This window comes from Genypterus blacodes, unplaced genomic scaffold (genome assembly GCF_046128005.1).
Source record: "Genypterus blacodes isolate CSIRO-AG114 ecotype Tasmania unplaced genomic scaffold, CSIRO-AGI_Gbla_v1 ptg000128l_1, whole genome shotgun sequence".
NCBI classification, from domain to species: Eukaryota; Metazoa; Chordata; class Actinopteri; order Ophidiiformes; family Ophidiidae; genus Genypterus; species Genypterus blacodes.
In genome coordinates, this window is record NW_027466930.1 from 702,201 (window position 1) to 725,337 (window position 23,137).

The 23,137-nt window shown below is 43.1% G+C and overlaps 1 protein-coding gene and 1 pseudogene across 5 annotated transcripts; both read left to right on the forward strand.

Moving 5' to 3' along the window:
• The first annotated feature begins 3,879 nt into the window (after positions 1 to 3,879).
• On the forward strand, positions 3,880 to 14,624 carry eda (ectodysplasin A). 5 transcript variants are annotated; one of them, XM_076162711.1, is made up of 8 exons: positions 3,880 to 4,322; positions 10,206 to 10,305; positions 12,390 to 12,428; positions 12,658 to 12,828; positions 13,162 to 13,196; positions 13,298 to 13,349; positions 13,803 to 13,933; positions 14,129 to 14,624. In XM_076162711.1, the coding sequence occupies exons 1-8, from the start codon at positions 4,014 to 4,016 to the stop codon at positions 14,387 to 14,389; spliced, it is 1,098 nt and encodes a 365-aa protein (XP_076018826.1). In that variant the 5' UTR covers positions 3,880 to 4,013; the 3' UTR covers positions 14,390 to 14,624. The 5 variants fall into 5 exon arrangements, with proteins under 5 accessions (XP_076018826.1, XP_076018829.1, XP_076018831.1 ...); XM_076162714.1 differs by having other exon boundaries at positions 13,803 to 13,927; XM_076162716.1 differs by having other exon boundaries at positions 13,815 to 13,933.
• Positions 14,625 to 16,279: 1,655 nt separating this feature from the next.
• On the forward strand, positions 16,280 to 18,615 carry LOC143010518 (tumor necrosis factor ligand superfamily member 13B-like; annotated as a pseudogene).
• Positions 18,616 to 23,137: the final 4,522 nt, after the last annotated feature.

Below are 23,137 nucleotides of genomic sequence, written 5' to 3' on the forward strand. Positions count from 1 at the left end.
CAGCCTCACGGAAGCGAGCGGCGTGGAAACCATCCAGGGGGACAGAGAAGCCGTAAAACATCATCCTGGCACATATAAAAGGCTCACATAAACGCGTATCTCGCTCGTATTTCACCGCTTTATTAGACTACGCACACATAACATATCCAAGACACAAGTGTGGACATGAACATGTTCCAAATGATCTCCGGATCGCTGAGCCTGCTGTGGGTTTTAACGGAGCAACTCGATGCCTAAAAATCCAAAATGTAAACAATCCTCTGACGAAGGATTTGGCAGGAAATAGCAAAGTCTGAGTGGGATAATGGCTCGGAGTATTTTGATTCCTGTTGTAAATTCTTTCCGGGTGACATCCTGTTCACTATCGCTTTCTAATTTTAACCACTACAAGATAAAAGTCCTTACTTACATCCTTTCATAAATCTGGGGATGTGTTTTCACAAATATTTACGTTGTTAACCAACCACGAACTAACTTGAGTGTAAGTAATTTAATCTGCTTCCCACTGGTTTACACCGGGTACTGATGACAGATATGAATGCTTTCTGCCCTCTGGCACATCAGAAAACAGATCCATCTTATGATCGCACGGGTGAGTCAGACTAACTAACACCCAGGTTAACACATCATTCACTTATTGTTAATCATTCATTAATCAAGCATTAAGAAGAGGGCAGTAATGTAAATTGTGAAGGGATTTCTTTGAATATTCGCATTATAGTGCCGATCTGACAGCCGTGTTGTTCTCCTGTGTGGTCCAATAGCTCTAAAGTTTGTGTGTGTGTGTGTGTGTGTGAGCCATGTGAGTGCACTGCATGGCTCTCAGCTCCTCTGCTTTCTGTTAATAAATACAATTACAGGCCCATGTCTCCACTGATGGTGCTGCATTGTAAGCGACAAGGTTACTCACAGAGGAGCAGCGCCGAGCCCCGAGGCCAGATACACAAACAAAATACAGCCTTTACTGCACCACACCGCTGTTTAATAAATTACTTTCAACAGTGCAAACTTGCCACAAGGAAAATGCTTTTACGAAGGAACACTTTCACACAAATGCACTTAAAGTTCACCTGACGTTTTTGCACCAGTTAAGGTGGAAACTTACTCTGACTCTGCTGAAAAATGACTTATTATTGGTGGTCCAGTGTATATTAGTGGTTTCAGAGCAAATACCTGCATGTTTGAAACGTCTAAACAGCATAAATTCTGTGTTGAAGCTTTTTTTAAACTGATTTGCCAGCTTACAGAAAACATTTGGGTTTCAGATTTAAGAGATGTAAGAACATAGAATCAGACCGGACGCTCCCTAATCCTGATAGGGACTCGTAAGACAAGACGCCTAAAATGAGAGCTAATCTGTCATCGTTGAGGGAAATGGGACGCAGTGTCTAATTTACTGGAGATTTATAGGTTGAGCATCAAATGCCACTGCATATCAAATTAGCCAAGGTTACACCTTCACAATGCAGTGTGCTGATACAATCAGAGGTCTGAAACAAGCCACCGTGTGTAATTCTGCTACGCTATTAACAATAAATCATTTAAACTCATCTCTGACTCCTCAGAAACGCGCTGGAAAGTCGATTTGACTTTGTCTCTGTGCATCGACGGATAGAAAAGGAGAGACACATACGGGATGAAAGCAGAGGGGATGCCTGACCTAGCTGCCATCAACTTCTAACAATCCTTTGGAAGCCATGAGTATTCAGACAGCAGCCTGTCATTCAACTCTCCACGGTAAAATATAAGAGGGCCTATTCCTTCTGCAAAACTCTATCATCTGGCAGGGAAAGCCTCTAAATCTTGTTATAAGCTCAGTGAGGATAGAGCGGCACAGCATTTATGAACGCTGGCTGCATTGAAGCCTGGGGGATGGAATAAGTATTATTCCATCTCTTTTCAATGCCAAAAACAATCATTAATACTGCTTTAATTGCCACAGAGTTTAGAGAACTCTTGAGTTATGAATCTGCCCTTTACATACGGTCCCTCACCTTCAGTGGGACCTTTACCTGAGGGCGGTCTGACCTCCACAAACACGACCAAACAATGACAAATGAGTTTGCGACAAAATGAAATTTGAGAGGGTAAACAACCGAGAGTGATTCCTCAAACACACGACTAAAAATTGACACAAAAACAACACAATGTGTAATAACAAAGCATCCCAGGCCTGCATTATAATCGGCCTGCTGCTCAAAGTCATTGTGCCTGCTGCTGGGATGAAAACCGTGGCAAACGAGCTTAGGCTGAGCCCTCAGTCGCAGTCGCCCTATAAGAGTTACTTTGAATGTCTTACTCGCTCCAATTTCAGGATGTCAATGGAGAAACGGCATTCCTGCACAAGAAGGGAGGAGAGTTCATTGGAGGAAAAAGTAGGAAGGCACAGGCAGAAGAAATGGAGTGGGCACAAATTAAATTATACAACAAATGTTTCCTGATCAGAGTTCAAGTTCAGCAGGACATTGGTATGTAGAGTGATTGATTTATGGCTTGGCAATGCTGCCCTTCAGTGGCAGCTGACGAGAATCACTTTTGCTGCAGATGAGAGGGAGTAAAGACGAAGATAATGTTCTGTAAAATAGACGAGAATGACGAGTAGAGGCCCTAAGAACAGAATCACCTCCAGCAAATATAGTAAGAGACGTCCAGCTACTTATAATAATCAACTTTCCAGCAATGATGAATTACTGGACCTTTTTCGCTCATTCTTCTCTATTATTGCTTTGCCACAACACAAAGTGAAACATGGTGATTACTCACTGCCTGTCAGTGTAAGCTCACATCATGCAGGAGAGCACCTTCCTGTAGGTCAAGCGCTCACAAATGTCAGGTTGTGTCCGAAAGAAATAAAGACAAATGTTTTGTGGCACTTGTGTGAGAACTAATCTAAGCGGGTGATCCATCAAGTCCCAAGTTTCAGAGCCGCTTAGCGTGCTGGTTTCATCATCCATCGCTCAAGGACACACTACCTCTGGGCTCCTTGCTTCAGGGATCAAAGTGTCTACATCTGCAAAGGGCAAAGCTAAGGTTGGCTTTGAGTTTTGAAAACATAGAAACCACACTGCCACATTCAATCTGGCTAAAGAATTGTCCTCAGCTGGCTTTTTGGTAACAAAAAATGTCAAATGATTTCCCATGTTGTGCTGAGTGACATGTGTTTAGAGTGTGTGATGGTGCTGTACACAGAGAGGCACTGCCCTCTGAGTAACACCCACTTTCTTCCCGGCCTGTTATCATAATGTTAAGGTCGACGGGGTCCAGGCGTAATTAGATGTAATGATATCGTGTATATTTTGTATGAAGTACATAATTTGTAATACTTTTCAGATCATGGGTGTTATGGTGAAATCATCAAACTTGAGTTCTTTTGCAATAACAACGCTGTGAAATATTTACACCAGTTTTTGAAGATTGGTTCTCAAGTCCTGGTTTCACTGGCAGGCCAAGAGATTACAAACAGCCCTCAGTGCCACCCACAGAACAAAACAAAGTGCCAGGCAAAGGACACAGCAGTGAAAAATAACAGGACTGACGACTAACACACACACCCTAGATATATGCTACGTTCATCATAGATAGACAGATGGACAGATGGACAGATAGATAGAACTACGCAACGCATCAGAAATCATTATGGGGGGTTAGAATAAAAAAACAAAATTAAATACCCCTCTAACCAAGCTTTGCAGTTACCCTACTTGTCCATTAGGTGTCGCTCCATTACTGCACCAGGTGGAACGCAACCCCCCCACCCCTTCACCTCCTCCCCCCCTCCAACCTATGGCCTGGATCGGTCTGGCTCGTAATTGTCCCGGGCCAATCACAGGCGTCGTAGGCGGTTCTCTATTGTTACTACAGAATACAGATACTCGGGGAGAAAGTTCGCCCCACCGACCTGCTGCACCTATGAGTCTTCCCTCCTCCGCGTCAATGACTAGCAGCGGCCCGAGCGAGACCAGCGCGCCGACTATGCCGAGATAAAGAGTCCCTTCGCCCCGCTCCCTTCTCCGATGATGATGGCATGCGACGGTGCTCCCGGGGAGGATTTCCCGGACAAAGTGATGCCCAGAGCCGCTGCGTGCACGTGTAACAAGAAGTGCCGGAGCCGGAGCAGCAGTGTCGTCTTCCTGGGATTCTTCCTGCTGTCGCTGTCTCTCCACGCTGTCACGCTCGTCTGCTACCTGGACCTGCGCTCCCAGGTCAAACGGGAAATATTCCATCAGAAACGGGACTCCGTGTTGACGCTGGGGGGGTCTGACCTGGCTGCTGACCCGGCGGTGTTCGCGCCCGGACACCCGCGACTGGAAGCCGGGCATGAGGTAACGATAAACACACACATGTACGCGCACACACACACCCCGAAAACAAGAGTGATGAAGGAAGGGGGGGAGAGGAAGAAGGGGGGAGTCCGGCATTGTTTTCATTCCTCACCCGGGAGGCTGTTCGTGTTCGTTCACCTCCTGTTGCCGTGTCGCGGTGTCGGGTTCTGCGTCCTGCTCTGTCCCGGCATGTTCTGTTCCGGGGAGGGGGGGCAGGTTCTCGTTTATTAAGAGGAGCGACTTTTTGCCAGATTCGCTTCCCAGACAAATATGTTTTCAATCAGCTTGCGGCTCCTGTTTGACTCAGCCTCTCTCTTTCTCTCTCTCTTTTGGACGAAGATGCACAAAGGAAGGTATAAGCTTCGCCTCTGTCACTTGGCCAAAGCTTCAGGTAACCACAGCCAGAAGGCAAAAGGCGAGAAAGTTAAAGCCATGATCCGGAATTTTCTTTTTAACCCGCGCGTTTGCGTAAATATCCGCCCCTGAAAACCCAGAACCCTAAAACCCTAGACCCAAGGCCCGGTGCCCAGCTGGGAGAGTGTGGGGGGAGGTAGAGGGGGAGAGAGAGAGAGTTGGGGTCAGCCAGTGTGTTGGAGCAGGTGGATGGAAAATGAAGTGGATCACCAGCAGGTGCAGAGCCCAGGGGCTGATGTAAATGCATCAGGACTCAGATGGGGGGGCCGGTTGGTACTTGGAGCCCGGCCAGCTTCGATCTCTCACATGTGTTTTCCTTTCTGCCAGTGGGGCTGATTGAATGTTCATTGTGTTGTCTGTGGCTTTGGCAACGACCCCCCCCCAACGCCCCCCCACACACACACACACTCACCACCCCACCTAACCCCACCCCGCCTCACTAATTTCATCAGTACAAAGGGGCCGAGTGTAGGTCTCAACTCTGCATTGCCTCGCTCAATTAGCTCATGTGTCATTGCTTGTAGAACGAGACTCTCTGTGTGTATGTGTGCGCATGTGTGTGCACACGGGCATCGGGTTGGACGCTTTAGTCGTGAGAAACCTTGAACCCGATAGTCACCCCGAGGAACGATTTGTTCGGGATGCAGGGACCGTGTCAAGAGATCCAGATCCCATGTCCGTCTTGGAGTGTTTCTGGTATTGGCGGTCGCTTTGTAACATTTCACTTTCACAAATGGGCGAAATGGAGCCTATTCATTTAGTCCTCAGTGTGTTCCTCTGCTAAGCTTATTATAGATAGTAGTGGTTTCCCTGGTTAAACTGGAGTGAAATGGGCCTGGTATTCAAGCCAGATGGTGATGCTTCATGAGGTGAAGGACTGTGGCCCAGCTGTAAATATTTAACAGCGCTGTGATGCTGTCCCTGCCAGATGTCTGCATTAAACAACTCTGATTACACATCCCACAGTTTACATAGTTGGAGAAACAGGAGCATGTGGCATTTGGATGTAGCGGCCGCACTTGTTAGCGTTTGAGACGTTCCCTTTGAAGAATTTTTCGTAGACCTAAAAATTGTTTATTGGATTTTTCACACAAGTCGACATCAAGGGCGCGTCAGATGCACAACCGCGATTTGATGTGATATGCAGGTATACAGTTAAAGTGTAATTGATTATGGAACATCCGTCTTAGCCAACAAGCAAAAGACAAACAGGTGTGTCGCAACAAACAAACATGCACATCACATAGACAGAGCGGACACAGCCTGTCTGTCCTATAACATCGGGACGTCAGGCCCATATGGGATGAAATGTGCAATCGCTGCTCGCTCTCTAGGAACGACCACGGTGCGGTCAGAGCGGTTGCTTTGTAATGGAGGGAAAGCAGAGCGCTGTGGTCACTTCTCACGCAAAGACCTGAGCAGCCCTCAGCCAGGCGTAACTTGGTAACATGTGTCCTCACTGTGTCCTCACAATGCCCAGGTGCTGCTGTTAGGTCTTTGTAGGGGTCACCAAATGTTATTACTTATTACTTAAGCACTAAATCGGTATTATTTTGTGACGACAAGCTGTGGTTCTGTGATTTCTCTCTTGGGTTTTGAGCGTCTCTGTTCACAATGGAGTGGAATAGTTGTGACCTATATGAAGCCCAGTGGGTCCAGGGTGGTTGTGAAGTGAAGTGGTGCAAACTACAAAAGAAGCTGAAACAATAATCCAAATATGTGATGCTACAGATTCAGCATATTGAACACAAATCATCACGTCTGTACAACTTATTATTGGAGCAGTTTTCTCCACTTAATATGAAAACTGCTCAGTTTTTCCTGGAAATAACACACAAAACAGCAAAATTCTGATTAAATCGAATAACAAATCTGGAAATCTCAGGTCTCCTTGTGTTATATATGAGCAGATAACGTGAATGTTTATGATTCTGAACAAAGGAAGTGAGCAAACGGTCTTTACCTAAACACTCACAGTTGGTGTGCCCTTGAGCAAGGCATTAAATCCCAGCTTTCCAACAGATCTGCGTAGTTCCCAACAATAAAAGGCCACTCCCAGGTGTGTGAGTGTGTGTGTGTGTGTGTGTGTGTAAGAGAGAGAGAGGGGGAGAGAGAGCGATGCATTACTGACTTAAAGCAAGTGTCGCTCTCTTTCAGCCTGACCCTGTCACCTGACCCGCGTGAATAAAACTTAATGAAATTCAGTCCACAGAATGATTAAGTGCGTTAGATCAGATAGCGTTTTATTCTTGTGCCGAACATTTTCTTATAACCATTATATGAAATAATTTCTCCTCTGATGTACGCCTTCAAAGTCTCACAAAGAACAGATGCTGAAACATCTGGAGTCTAGTTAACGGCTATTAAAAAAGTCAGTTTGATGGGACACAAAGTCCTCAGCAGCGTACACACTCAGGGGCGCCAGGGTGGGCTGTCACCCACATCAACATCCACGTTAATTGTGACCAGTGTGTGATTAGTTAAAACAACAGCATGATATGCACAGCTGGAGTCTGCTTTCATAAAAGGAGCTGATCAATCTGGACTAAGGTGTCAAAGACGCAAGATGAGGTAAAACTCTGGAGTTTCACAGGGAATGCTTCCTTATAAGAGTGAAGTGTATTGACAGATGGCGCACAAAAGTAACCAGCCAGTGCAGATTAAACCTAGAGTAACAATCATCTACTAAACTAATACATTGTCTGTTATTTACTGCATTCAGACAGACAGCAGCCACTTTGCCAGTGATGTTGCAACAGTTGGAAATGTGATTTAGTGCTGACAGGCAGCGTTTCCCAGTTGAGATGTTTACGGAGGTGTAGGCTCCACTTCTGAAGATATTTAATAAGAAAAGAAAGCAAATTAACTGTCAGTGTTTGTCTGGGAATGGGAATCGCTGGGGTGCTATAAACCTCTTGCTCAACAAGACGCAGCCACTAGCAATGCCGACAGAGCGGCAGTGGGCAAGCTGTGGTTCCCACCCACATCTGGTACCCACCAGCCCTCAGTTTCACCTCTTCAACTTTGTAACCTCACATTCTCACCCGCGAGTAAGTGACTAATCTTCACTGCTTGTCCAAGACTTCAGAGCCACTGCAACAGCCAGAGCGTCTGTGTCAGTCCGCTCAAAACAGAGCTGCACACGTCACTTACAAACTGGTGGTAAACTGGAGAAACTTCATTAGTTTCAAGTGCACCAAGGGGTAAAATTCAAAGCGTTGTCTAATTTTATTAAATAAGTGTTAATAGTGCAAAAACAAATCTGGTGATCACAAAATTACACATCCCCGCGGTGACTGAATTTTAGTCATATCCTCACGGAGCAACAGGGAAGCGCGTCCTCTGTGTGCAGCACCACCCCCACGCTTTGAAGATTTGAAAGCCCTCTAATTAATCGCGTTTTTTTTGGCCTCGCGCTGAAAAAAGAATGGTTTACTCAATAGTTGGCACTTGGCGTACATACCAACACGTTGTCATCCTGATTTACTGTAAGTCTGCATGCCTTTGAAGGGTAGGTTGAAGGTTGTAAATGTAGTAATAAAGCAAACAAGGACACAGAACCAACGTCTTAAAGGTACTCGAGTAGTGGAATAACTTTTTAAAAAGCCGGCTCATTGCCAAGTTCTGTGTTTTCCAAAACAGCAACCGCACCACTATGGAAGTAGCTTCGCAGATTGCTTGTTTGTTTTTTGTACATTCTGATGAAGCTTAATCTTCGGCCAGAATTTGGCTGTTGAAATCATGTTTGGCTGTCAGAACAGACGAAAGTGTAATGCCATATGCCTGAACATACACCCAGAATCCTTTGAGGGGTAAAAGCCCCCTATATGCCAACAGCTGGAGTGAAGATGTGGAGACACCTGCACACCAAATGAACAGCAAACCTCGCTGCTAGCAGGAACATCTGGTGGCCTGTGTGTCGATAAAGCGTTCCAACACATACTTCTCCATCAGGCTGGAATTCCCGTGCTTATAAAGGTCAGACATGGTTGGCAGCTGGTCAGGGATGTAGACTTTAAGTACTTAGAGCTTGCCCAACACGGCCAAAGGGGTGTTTGACATGATACAGCTCATCCTCGTGGAACTCCAGGGGGTTCCACATCTGAGTCGAGGTATAGACGAAACTCAAAACATAACTTTTCCCGTCTGCCTTCCTATGGTCTTCCAGTGGCTCTGCCTGAAACCACACAAAGAGCCAAACAGAGTTCACTCCGCAGTAAGGAGACGGATTCCTCCTGCCATCGGGGTTTAACGACAATGTTTACTTTGGTTTAACAGCAGAAACTTAAAATTGTCAACAAGCATGTTTGACTCTTTTCTACTAATTCAACCTAATGATAGATTATTTATTTGTTATTTTCCGATCCGAGGCAAGGTACTGCACGTGTCACTGCTCGGGAGACGTCAGTTACACAAACTCCTTGCAGATGTCCGACACAATAGTAGTTGTACTATTATTTGCCCTCAGCTGTTGACAGCTTTTATTCCTGCCCTTTTTTACCATTATTTATGCTGACACTCCAAAGTGTGACCGAAAGTGATCTCTTGGATCGCAACTCTCGACGAAAAGATCTTTGGGTGGTCTTGTTGTGTTTCCAGCGTTTCTTTGTCTATGCGATTCTGGGATTCCTCCAAAGATGTGATCACAAAACTGGCTCTCTAACAGCATATGACTTTGAACAATGGCACAATCTGCATTAAGGAACTCTTGAATCGTGAGGACGGACATTTTGTTGTCAGCCCTCGATCGTGTTTGGAACACGTCCTAGGTGGTTACAGTCGGGTCAGGACGTCCTACAGAGTTCATGTGAATGTAGGTCGACCCTGAATCAGTCACATAAGAACACGGGCGTGCATTTTGTCCCGCCACTCGCTCACCCATGGGAACATCCCACTACTGTAGCATAGACCAGCTACATCATATCCTTTCTTTGGCTCCGTTCCTTTTTTTTTGGGCTTATTCATGCCACTCTGAATAGGGCTGGAACCAGGTGCCATATGAATGGGTATTGCTCTCAGATTAACCACAATTCATGTCCTCCTTTTGTATAAAAAGGTGAATTTTAGAGCAGTCGTGTCCAGGTGACTGTCTCAAACGGCAGCAACACAGACAAAAGTGACTTGGGTTACCGGATAGGTTACAGCCCCGATGGTCCAGACAATGACTTGGCTGCAAATGAGTGTGCTGGCTGGCAGTGTCTCACGTCTTTACAAACAGCCCAAGTTGTCTTTGTGCAAACATTATACCCCAAGAATAGAAAGAGCACTTGTAACTTGGGTCTTGTTCTCAAAACGGCTTCACTTATTAGTTTCGCTACACACAATGGTTAATTGAACGCGGACGTGACTTCTACTGATGTCTGAAAGTGGCTCTCCTTGGGGGGAGGGGGGGCTGTGCCGGCTTGAAGGTTCTGTGCAAACACATTCCAGGTTCGTCCGCAACAATAATTTTGTTTTGTCTTTCCCTAGGAGAAGTTACCCCACAAACACAGCAACTCCCAGCCCACAGAGGATCACAGGGCGGTGATGCAGCGAGCGAAACGGAGCCCCAGCAGGCAAACAGACTCAGGTACAGGCTGCTTTAGGCTTCATCATCTTTTTACCAATTGTTTTGCACTACAATCACACCATGTGCAAATGCCAGGTTCAACTTTCAAACAACATGCAATATGAAAACCATTTAACCGAGTGACATTCTTTATACGAAATGGCTGTCATTCGCTCATTAGCAGCTTGAATCATTACATTGACCACACACACCTGTGAGCATCCATATTCATATGCAGGCATATATATTCAGTCCTCTCTGCTGCACCTGCATGAGTGTATTTTCTGGACAGCGGCCTGGCTAACAGCTGAGCAATGGTTTGTTTGCTTAGAGGGGATTGGGTACAGTGTAAATAACCGGCTTATTGGCGGCTTAAGGCTCTTAAATTTTGAAAACAGTTTGTTAATGGTTTCACACTTTTTGCGGAATTGATTTTTTACTACTTTGTGCTTACTTAACAAAGCAGTTCCACCACATATCACTGCTGAGTTTATAGAGCCGGAGATTAAATGGAATGGGATTCATTATTACTTGGATAGCAAACAAGGAAAACAGAGTTTGGGAGGGTTTCACCAATTTGAAACAGACAGCGAAGCCTGTGTTGATTTCCCCGTCTCAAAATAATATCAGGTCCCTGAAATATCTTTTGTATCTGTCAACTGAGCAGATCTAGATTTGGAACCCAACTGTGTTATTGCTTAAGCATGAACCATGACAAAGAAGAACACAAAATAATCTTTTTGTAGAAGAAACGCTCAATTTGAAGACCCAGGTGGGCGTTCTTAAGAGGACGAGTTTGTCTCAGACTTGAGTGGAATTCATTAACTTCATCGAACCGATTCATGCTAATCAATAGCTTGGCAGAAAACAATGCAGTCAATATGCCCGAATTTACTTTAGTAGTTTTTGTTGAGAATGTGTGCTATGCAAATAAAAAAAGCAAAGCCTTTGAAGTTTCACGTCTGAGTGCAACAAGTGCAGCATGATCACAAGGCATTCCAATGTCTGTGGCGTGACACTGAATACTTGGGGGGAAGTTTAGTGATTGTGTTTAAATTAGAAGAAAAAACTCACCTTTCAGACTTTCTACATAAATCAGTAAAGTCCCGAGCCTCTAAACACTAATCATTCCCAGGTCTCTATTCTGCTCTCAGCACACAGACAAAGGCTTTTGTAATCTCAGCCTTAGATGTGTGTGTGTGTGTGTGTGTGTGTGTGTGTGTGTGTGTGTGTGTGTGTGTGTGTGTGTGTGTGTGTGTGTGTGTGTGTGTGTGTGTGTGTGTGTGTGTGTGTGTGTGTGTGTGTGTGTGTGTGTGTGTGTGTGTGTGTGTGTGTGTGTGTGTGTGTGTGTGTGTGCGCATGTGTGCGTTCTCGGCACTCCTAACGGGCACCAGATTCCAGATAGGGCTGCTCGTTAAGAGGAATCTATGCGGATGCATCCAGTCATTTAGCCAGAGGAGAAACACTGGCCATATGTTTGAGGGGGACTCAAACTGTGAGGTTTTAAGGTTAAATGGCCTTTGTAGTTGTAATGACATGGTAAACACACGAGCAGCGAGACGGCTTTTTGAAAAGGATTCTTCAGTTGCACACAGGGTCTACACACACCCATACACACACACACACACACACAATCTCACAAAGTGCATTTTGTCTTTCAAGCATTGACATAGATGCCCCATCAACATCCCATGCACGCACGTACATACACACAGTTGTAAAGGGGAGTCTCACACACAAACACATGCACACACACACATACACACACTTTCATCTGCATTCTACATCTGGGCTTAATTCAAAGAAAAGGATTTTGGCAGGATAAAGTATCTCTCTAATGATCTTCTCCAGTTCCACTGCCTGTGAATGCTTAAGGCACTTGTTCATACAGAGGAGGTGAAACCACACTTACAAATTACTACACTAGAAGATACCGCAGACTGACATACCTCCACTCAATTGCTCATTGCAGAACATCTGATTCTGTTATTTTAGCCTGTTTAGTGTACCTACATGGAATGAGCTGGATACTAGAGATGTTATCTGAGATGATAATTGTTCAGGAGACCATTTCAAGCTTAATCACACTCTTTTGTTTCTTTCAGAATCAACTGTAAAGGAAAAAAGGAAAGAGAAGAAAAAAGGTAACATAAATTGCAGCCTAGTTTCAGTTTAGTCTGTCTTTCCATCTGGTTAAACTGCTACCTGTTTTCTGGGAGCATCCCTTAGATATCCTACAGTACAGAAATCCAGTCGGCCCAAAATTTAATGACATGTTCAGTTTTCAGCTTTCTGTTTCATAGAAATGCTTCACCATTTTATATTTCTTAATAGTCAAACTGTTCAACAATTAACAATTTAATCTTGTTTTAGCAGGGAGGAAACGGCTCCCAGGCCCCCCTGGTCCCCCTGGTCCACCGGGCCCACAGGGGCCACCGGGCATCCCAGGAATCCCCGGCATTCCAGGAAGCAATGCTGTGGGGCCTGCGGGACCGCCTGGACCCCCCGGGCCACAGGGACCTCCGGGCGCTCAAGGTCCAGCAGGTATAAATTGTAAATAAACATTACATGATAAGTGCAGAGATAGCCGAGTCTCGAGTAACAAGCCAGAGTGCATGAAAACACCCAGGAGACAGATTTGTTCTCAGCTTGGAGACCTCTGGAACACTTAGGGCTCATGGTTCCGCCTGCAAGCTGAAATGTTCCCACACGAAAAGGGAGCTCACGTCCAGAAAATCAGAGCACTTGTTGCTTTTACACGAAGCGATTTGTAATGTCAGACATTGTGTGTGGCAGTGGTGTTCCATCTTCTATGTGAATCTCTGCTCTGTCTCTCAGCTGTGCTGTCAGCTAAAGTGGTGTATTTTATGGTTGCAGGGGTTCCCGATAAGACAAAAACAAAGGAATTCCAGGTATGAAGTCACATTCTAAAACTTGATTTTTTTTTTTATCATGAAAAGCTGAATTCCTGATGAAGCAGAGCTTTACTCATGTTCTGTCCAAACTTTTTCAGCCTGCAGTGGTTCATTTGCAAGGACAGGAAACAACCATCCAAGTGAGAGAAGGTGGGTCTGCCGTATTACGCCATAAGTGAATGTATCTCCTGCCTTGTTTGATCCATTTACTGTATAATCTATCTGCTCCTTCTGCATGTCTGTAAATACGACTTTTGGACTGCTAAACCACAGAATTACACCAGACCTGATATGAATACTGTATGTTTGTTTCATGTTGATGCTTAGTATGTTAGATTAAGGAGTAGATGTTGTGATTGATCAGTATTTACAATAAGGTATAAATAATAATCCTGTAATGATTTGATAGTCATCCCAGTTATTGTAATATTACGAGTATAGGGTTGCAAGACCGTATTGAAATTAATGTTTCACTTGGGCGGGGGAACACAATCACACAGCCAGGAGGCATGAACCCATTGAAACACACACCCTGGTTGTAGTAACACACTGCTGAAAGTTGTTTTTGTTGTCTGTTTGCCTCTTACCTCTTATAATGTTTAGATCTGTCTGAAGGCATCCTTAGGAACTGGAAGATGGTGTCCATCCACCACCGTGTGTTTAAAATGCACTCTCGCTCTGGAGAGCTTGAGGTGCTGCTGGACGGTGTCTACTTCATATATAGTCAGGTAGAAGTGAGTACGGTCCTTGACGTAACTCTTATAATTTACAGTTCAAAGTTAAAGAACTGTTTTTTCTTCTCCCTGTGGCTTAAAAGCTTCTTTAACCCAAACGCTTGTCGGCTACTCTCATAAACTTTCAGCTTTGTAGTTTTGTGCTCACTACCCCTCTCAGTCTTTTGTGAATTGTATGTGTCCCTAATCCACCAGGTGTACTACCTCAACTTCACCGACATAGCCAGCTATGAGGTGATGGTGGACTCCAACCCCTTCCTGCGCTGCACCTGCAGCATCGAGACAGGTCAGCGCAAGTTCAACACCTGCTACACGGCCGGGGTGAGCCTGCTGCGCGCCGGCCAGAGGATCTCCATACGCATCGTCTATGAGGACACGCTCATCAGCATGACCAACCACACCACCTTTCTGGGAAGCGTCAGACTTGGAGAGGCTCCATCTGCTGGACAGAACTGAAAAGTACACAGCCACTGGCCCTCCTCCGAGTGCTGAATAGAAGTTGCTCACACCGGTCAAATCGGTCTTTTCATCCTGCCAGTAGTCACTGCAAGGATCGATGAGATGTTTAGATAGGTGTTAAGAAGCAACTTCCAGCTCATGTCATGCCCTTTAAGGTCCTGTTAAGGTCCTTTAAGCCTCCTGGTGATTAAAGTTGAGGACTCCCCTGGGTGACATTTGTTCACTTTCACAATTCTGCATACAAAAGGACATTATAGACTATGCGTCCCCTGACAGATTCTGTGCAAAATGAACCACCTTGGCGAGCCAATTGTCCTTTTACTCAAATCAAATGTTCCTATTTATAATCATGGTTTTGTCTCAAAACAGGCAGCATCTCTCCTTGTGACAAAGAAGGACATTGCGCTGACAGATACTTTGTATACTTCAAGTGCTGTTGAATGATAATCTTGTATCTCCAAAAACATCAGCTACTTATAAATTACGACATGTCGCAGTGGTAAGAGAGGTTAATCAAACCTCATGGTCCAATCTTCGCCAAAGTCACAATGTTGGATAAACACAATCTGATTCAAAAACTGTTATTGTTGTCTTGCTTCATCCAACATCTATAAAGCTTTAGTTGATGGACTTCTCTGACTTCATTTTTCCCCTCGCATATCCTGAGCTGCTCCAGGCCCTGCAGCAGTGACGCAGCCCCAAACCATGGCGCTTCCCCCCACGATGCTTGAGCTGCATGAGGTTTTTGGTTTTGGTGTAGAGCCTTTTTCCTCCAAACATAGCTGTGCATTTCTGCCAAAAAGTAACCTTTGTATCATCTGTCTCCAGAACATTGTCCCGGAAACCTTGTGTAAGATCCAGGTGGTCTTTGGTCTTTGAGTGTTTTGAGAGCAGTGGTTTCCTCTGCGGTGTCCTTCCATGAGCAACATGTTTGTGCAGTGTTTTTTTTCTATAGTGGACACATGGACACAGACTCTGGCTCGTTGAGTGTTTCTGCAGGTCTTCTGCTATAATCTATGACCAACACTACTAAATTCTCTCCATTTGTACCAATTTGTCCTATTGGGGATTTGAGTGTGATTTGAGGCACCTGTATGATCCACACCTCCAATCCCATGGAACCACTCACTACAATTTGCATTTTGGAGAAGTCATTACCTCAAAGTCATTTCTGTGTTGTTTACTTTGAACAGATTGTGTTTATGTATTATTGTGACTTTGGCAATTCATGAAATTCCGAAGGTTTTCCTAACTCGCCGCTGTATGTGCAGATCTTGTACCAAAAGCCTTTTAAAGAATATCCTAGTGGTTATAAGTATTAGGTTTAAAAGGGGGTTTAAGGTCTTTGTGCCTCTGCATCATAAAAAAAAAAGACTTAGACTATACAAGACTATGTAAATGTTCAGAGCAACAGCACTATATCATTTGCGCACATTTGCACTACAGCAGCCCTGCAGAATATCAGAGTGATGTGTTTTGTTACAATGCTATTTAGTTACCGTATGAATGAATCCATGTTGAAAAGTGATAGTTATGTTTATAAGTCACTGTACATATTGTATATAAAATGGGATATACTTTTGTAAATGGATTTGATTGATGGATTAAAATGTTTCATTTTCTGTCTTAAAGCATTTGTCTGTGCTGATTTTTGTATCTGTTTACCTATTTGATCTGACTGGCTCGAGTGCTTATGAGAACAAATCCTGTTCTTTAAGTGAAGCGTTTATGTCTATATTCATGTTCTTCTGACTCAAAAGTTTCACAATACTCTACAAATTTGAGCATAATCTTCATATGATCTAAATGAGTTCCATCTTGAGGAGTGGTGAGAAGATAGTTCCTCATTTTGAAACCAAACATGTACATTTCCGGGGTTAACTCACGTGTGACCTCACCCTTTTTCCAGTAATGCGAGGACATCGAGTCTGCGAGTCTCAAAATGCTTTACAATACTCTATTATCACTAACGGCATTTATGTTTTGTCTTAGCCTTTTCCTGGCGTACAGAGCCAGAGTTTCAGAAAATGATTTTCGAAAACTCCAAAGGGACATAATTCTACAATTAAATCAACCACGTTCTGAGGGAGTCGGTGGGAAAATGGCCAAGCTGTCTAAAACAAGCGAGGTATGTCACCGATTAAGCAGGATGGAGTCATCTTGGACATAGCACTACTGAGATTTTATCAAGCATTCACATCACACTGCAATAACAAATTTTGTGATTAATGCTTTGTTTTCTCTTAGGACATAAAGCAAAGTACTTTCCAACAAACTCAAATGAGTTCTCTGGAAATATTCAACAGAGTCAAACGTGAACAGGGCGGCTGTGGAGGTGGGTCATCAGCTGCGGACTGTGAATGTGTCCATTAGCTATGGCCTAATCTGATAAGAGTATATAAACAGTGTATGCTAAGTGAATAAAATTGAAGTGTATGTTTGTTTCCCAGCTTTCGCAACTCTGACACCATTTCTGCAGTTTACAGCAGACGGAAACAAACAGCCATACGTAACAGGTAACAGGCTAAATTTAAGTTTTGGATTTTAGCATCGCAAAGTCTGCCAGTGTTTTGAATGAATGTTTCTTGCCTTTTCCCATAGGAGATGTAACAGTGATCCCTTGGACTGTTTCTGCACAGCAGGGAAATAAAATTTCAGCAAAGGAAAACAGAATTGTTGTCCAAGAGGATGGTTATTACTTCGTGTTTGGACAAGTACTGAGTCACAGCAGAAATCTAACTCAAGCATAACTAAATTGATATTGCAGCTGATTTGTTCCAACTGTGTTGCTAATGTTCGGCTTCATTTGCAGGTTTTGTTCAAAAACCCAGGCATCATTATGGGTTATATAGTCCGAAGTTGGGGTTCCATTTTATCCGGAATGAAATCGACGGAGCTCTTGCGCTGCGTGCAACAAATGCCTGATGCGTCTCATGCCAATACGTGCTACACAGCAGGTCAGTGACGCTCTGCTTCTGGCCTGCATCAGTCATATAATTAGTCCGTCTGTCCCAAACTGCATCTACGTTCTGTTGCAGGCATGGTGTTGCTGTATCAAGACGACGAGCTGGAATTGGTGATACCAAACAGGCGCTGATCTCGATGGACGCAGAGTCGACCTTTTTTGGTGTCATGCAGCTGCACTGACACAGAAAGAAAATGATATCACAGGATGTGGGAAGCGGACACGAAAGGATGCCGATAGAGCGATGAGTGGCAGCAGCAGGAAGAGCTCTCGGCCTCTTGGTGACTCATCAGGATCAGGGAGAGGCAGAATGGTTTTGTTAATAAAGTGTCCAACTATCAGCAATACTAAGGACAGCTACTTTGAGATAAATGTGTGCATCTTTCTGATAATCCACCAGGTCCTGTCCCTTTAAGATGGTTTCTGTGTTCCTTTCATCAGCCTTTTTTAGCATCTGTCTTTATGCCTGGCTGGGGGCCTCCCTCCACCTCCACACTGCCTGTTTATTTGTTCCTCTTGTCTATTTCAGAGTGGCTTCCGTCTCCCTATACAAGCAAACCTGTATAAATGTTGCTTAGGAGGCCTTTTCGAGTTGTCTCTAAAACTCAATAAAACATTTTCAGACACTTACTTAGCCAATCTAATGTTCACACTTCACCAAATTTGATAAAGTAGTTCTCTAAGGCAGATGGAAAGCACCATATCAATGGTCAGGTCTTTCCTGTCTAAATATAGAGTCAACAGTGCCTATCTGGTATCCACAGCCTGTTTCCCCTCGCTCTTGTTTATGCAACAAGCCTATAAGAGGCTGTGTGTGTGTTTGTCTGAATGGAACAGCAACAGAGGGATAATGTTCAGACATACATTCTCAAATCTACTACTCTGGTCGCTCTTCCTCGACCCTCATGTAACAGGAGTGTCACATCATGCTCCAAAGGTAGGCTCAGGCTCAACAGTTGATTCATCACTACTTGCAAAATGTAAAACTGTTACTTGAATAAATTCAACCCTTTCTAGCCTAACGAGGTGAAACTTAACCAGTTCAGAAATTTCAAAATCGGCTAAATTTGCATAAATGTTTACTTCCTTGGTCTAATGATTACCCTTGATCTTCCATTCAATTTAAGGAGATGTCTTGGCACAACCAGAGCCTCTATTCCGTCCCTTTGGATTTGGATATGAGGCTCAGAAGACTGGACCTGTCCAATAACTTCATCAGACAGTTGCACACACTTGGTTTGCCATACTTGGAGCAGCTGGACTTGAGCAACAACCAGCTGGATCTCATCTCTGAAAGGGCTTTGGAAAAGCTGGCTCAACTTGAGGAGTTGAATTTGTCCAAAAATGTCCTCAACAACAACATTGACAGCAACAGTAAGGCCCTTCAATCCATTCGTAAGCTGAAGACTTTGGACCTATCGATGAACGGTTTGAACGATGAGGCAGCAGAATTGTACCTTCGAAACAAACCTTCTCTTGAGCAACTTGCGTTAACTGGTAATTCCTTAACAAGACTTACAACCAACTCGTTCAAACAAAGCAAGAACTTAAGGGTCATTAGAATTGAAAATAATCTGATAAAAGTAATAGAACATGGGACATTTGAACCATTGAGACAATTGGAAATGCTAAATTTAGCCAAAAATAATCTGCCTCATATTTGTGATTTTAAATTAAATCAAGTTAAATATCTGAATCTCAGTCATAATTCATTAGAAATATTTATTACACATGAGAACGAGCAGGTGTACAAGCTTGAAATTCTTGATCTGAGTTTCAATAAACTCCTTTATTTCCCCATTCTTCCAAAGATCAACACTTTGAAGTATCTTCATTTACAGCATAATATGATTGGTGCTTCTACTTCAGAGGCAACAATGATATCAGAAGCCAACTCTCTTTATCACAACATTGTAAGTGAGGAAGACAATGAAGCTGAAAAAAATACCCTTTACTCTCACTGGAGGCCGATGCCTCTGACTTACATTGACCTGAGCTATAACCACTTCAGGTATTTCCCATTTGCCACTTTAAGCCTTCTCTCCTTTTTGGAAACACTGAATTTCAGCTTTAACTGTGTGCCAAGCATCATCTGGAATTTAACAAAGCACAAGGAATTTGGCTTCGATCAGATTTCCTTTCCCTACTTAAGGAACCTCGACTTGCAAAGCAACGGACTTGAACATATTTCGTCCACCTTTCTTAGAACTCTCACACAACTAGAAACATTAAATCTACAAGACAATTTTGTGAAACCCTGTTCCCCCATGGGCTATGTGGAACTCTCTCAATCAACACGGCACATCATAAATCCTGATGTACCTTGTGTTTCTTTTTGGAAAATAAGTAATCTTCAACACCTCAATCTTAAAGAAAACAAGATAAAGAAACTCCAACCAAACACATTCGTAAAGACATCGTTACTTTACCTCAACCTTGCAGGAAACTCAGATATGGTGATGGAAGCAGGTGCACTACAGGGTGTAGAGAGAACGCTGCAGTCCCTGATTATCAGCGAAATCAATATGACAAATGCTGATATGTTACCCTGTATGCCAGCTTTAACTCAGCTCAACATGTCAAACAACCATCTAGGTACAATACCCAGCAGTTTAAGATGCTCTCCTCTGAGAGAGATCGACATAAGAAATAATGTCTTTGTGTCTTTGAACTACTCTTGGATTCAAAATATATCTTCACACCTCAATATTATGTATATTAGTGGGAATTATTTTAATTGTTGTGACAGTAAATGGCTGGCAATCCTAAACAAGTTCAAGATTAAAGTACCCGACATATGTCAAACTGAATGCTTTACACGTGCTGGTAACATTATGGTGACAGAGTATTTGAAAAGCCCAGATATGTATTGTTTGTTCGATACAAAAGCAGAAGAAATTAACTTTGGACAAATTATTATAATTGCTTTATTTGTAACAGTAATACTAACAACATTGATTACAGTCACTTGGAAGGTGTATCGTAAGTGCAGATGATGTATAGTGTGATGTCCTAAATCTATGTTCATTGTTCCATTGTGTACATATTTGTATTTGAATATGGAGTACATAGAGTCTAAGACCTTCACTGACAAACATGACAGACAACAGTTACTGAAGCATTCTTCCTGTGTCAGCTTACAGTTAATATGGGAGGGGCTCAAAGGCTGCTCCTGCTGTACAAAATAAGAGTATTTCATTTATGCTAGTTTCAGCAGAGAGATGTTGTAAATAAAGACATGAGAATTTGCTCTCAGTGAGTATTTATGCCTCTACTGCACACCACAAATCTGTGTAATCTCTGTATAGTATTATGTTGTGTGATTCTAGCATCTAAATATTGTGATTGGAAATGGCTCTTGTAACTTCCAAGATGTTTGGGTACAGGGTTTGCTGATTCAGCATTTATCACAGCAGAGGGATTTGCTTGTTCTTCATTTTGACATGTTTGTTTGCAACAAGGTCTTAACCATGGACGACTTAAATGTCTTCTGTGGGCCACAACATTCCCTGCAAAATATGGACTACTTCACATTAAAACAATTCCAATAAGAAAACCTCGTAAATTGTACTTTATAACCACCCGAAGCTTCTTCTCTCAATTATTTTTAATTAAGCAGCAGTGACTGAATAGCAATTTTGAAGCAGAGCTTTCTTATTTGTAGCAGAAATGACCACAATGGGGCTTAAGCTAAAAGCAGATGAATAAATGTTTATTCCGCCCTGCTGATCCATGAAGGATGGTAATCACACCCATGATGTGGGTGGGAAATGAGTTGCGATAATGTGCATTATTCTCAGAGGAATCAACGGATAAGAACAGCTATTAGATAAATCCTATTCCAGATGGGATACTGTTAACTGATGCAGCTTTTGTGTCAAAATGGAGACAGACAGTAGGAGCAGTCTGGTGTGTAACCTTAGGGTCAAAGCTTTTTGTGAAAAGGAAAGCGAGATGACACAATGCAGTGTAAAATGCATCTATGTAAAGCTATCAGCAAGGATTGTAAAAGGCTATACCAGGAAACAGAAGGATATCCTGTTGCTTATCCTGACATGGGCACAGCACAGCTCCTTCACTAAGCACATCCTTCCTCTTTAAAGTGATGCAATATGCCACTCAATTCCTGAGGCCATTATGACTTTGTCCAGTATGTAGAACCAGGTTTCAGGCCTGTGATTTCACATTCGTGTCAAAAGATGTGAGATGAGCTGTCTTGGTCTTGAGCAATATAAATGTAGAAAGCTTCTTTCTTGCCCCACCCACAAGATTTACTAGATCAAGTAGCAGCTTGACAAGTTCAAGCAAAGAGCACTCAAAGAATAGAACACTGTGTGGATAGTATCAGGTGTAAAACCATAGGAATGCAAGTAGCAAATTGTATTCATTCTTGTACTTGATGTTTAAAGGTAGCTGGCAACTGGTTTATTAACACATTGTAGGAAGAACTGGAAACTTGTATTACTGCCAGCCTCTATTAACAGGAGAACAATGCCTGTGCATATTTCTACCAAACAGTCATCTAATATATATTTCATGCTTTCACATCAATCTGTTGGATAAAAATGTAATCCATGCCAACACAGGCATGCTTTATGACAGTGGAACTCTCTCAATAAAGATGATTTTGTGTTGCATCTTTCATACCAGGCTTCCTCAGACTTCCTCTGAACAATCTTGCACATACCTTGTTTCTTCCCACTCCTTTTTATTGTTTATCTCCCTCAACTCACTTTCTAACACAGGTATTCGGCTTGCGCTTTAGTTATGTTTTCCTCTCTATTCATTCTGCAAAACTGGTATTATTGGTATGGCGACCAAAAACATTATTTTGCCTGACAGAACCTTAGAGCCTTTTCTCATTTCCAGCCCCAAACAAAAACAAAGATATTTTGCTTTGAAGCCACTTTTCCCTTTCCTTAAATGATTGAGTAAATTTCCAATTTTGCTGAGCCAGACTTTGATCACTGCAGAAGTCCAGACTGAGAAAAAAAGATGCTGCAAAAAGAGAGTGTTATTGTAGGGAATAGTCTCAAGCGAGAGCCCACACGGAACTCAATTTCTTTGATCCACAAGCTGGGTGCAAATTCCTCTCTGTGGTTGTGATGAATACACCGTGTGATCTTTATATTTAAACATATTGGGTTGTAGAGCATTTCAGTAGCACTGAAACTGGCCGTCGAGTCTTTACGCTACAAAACACGTGAATACTTTTGCATCTCCTCTGCCAACATCACCAAGCATCAAAGTTGTGACACGCGATCTCAAATTTATCGATGCTGCTGCCAGGAAAAACTGGTTTGCAGACGATGAAAACCAAGCCACAGTCTCCAGAATCAAACCAGGTGGGACAGAAGCACGTTCAACGTTAGGAATGCAAAAATGAAACTCGTGACCTCAGTAGGAGAAGGTTCTGATCTGTCCATCACTATGGTTGGAAATGAGTTCAAGCTTATAAACAGAGTCAGTAAAGGATGCTTCATGTTCCTATTGAGTTATATTTTACTAATTTATGGGTTTGATATTTATAAAAGGATCAGCTTAGTGATAAATAAATACTTACTTTTCTGAATGTATTTCATGGTCCTCTGGTCATTTTTTCCCCTTTTTGTTTTTTATGTTTTCAAATTGAAAGCAAAACATTCACCACATAAAACAAAATCAGATCAAGACAAAGACATTTTTAACAATAAAATCATATCCAACGCTCCTCTTGTTTAGCCATTTATGCCAGTTCATAATAGTATATTCAGATGTAATAGCCCCATAAAAGCTCCAGC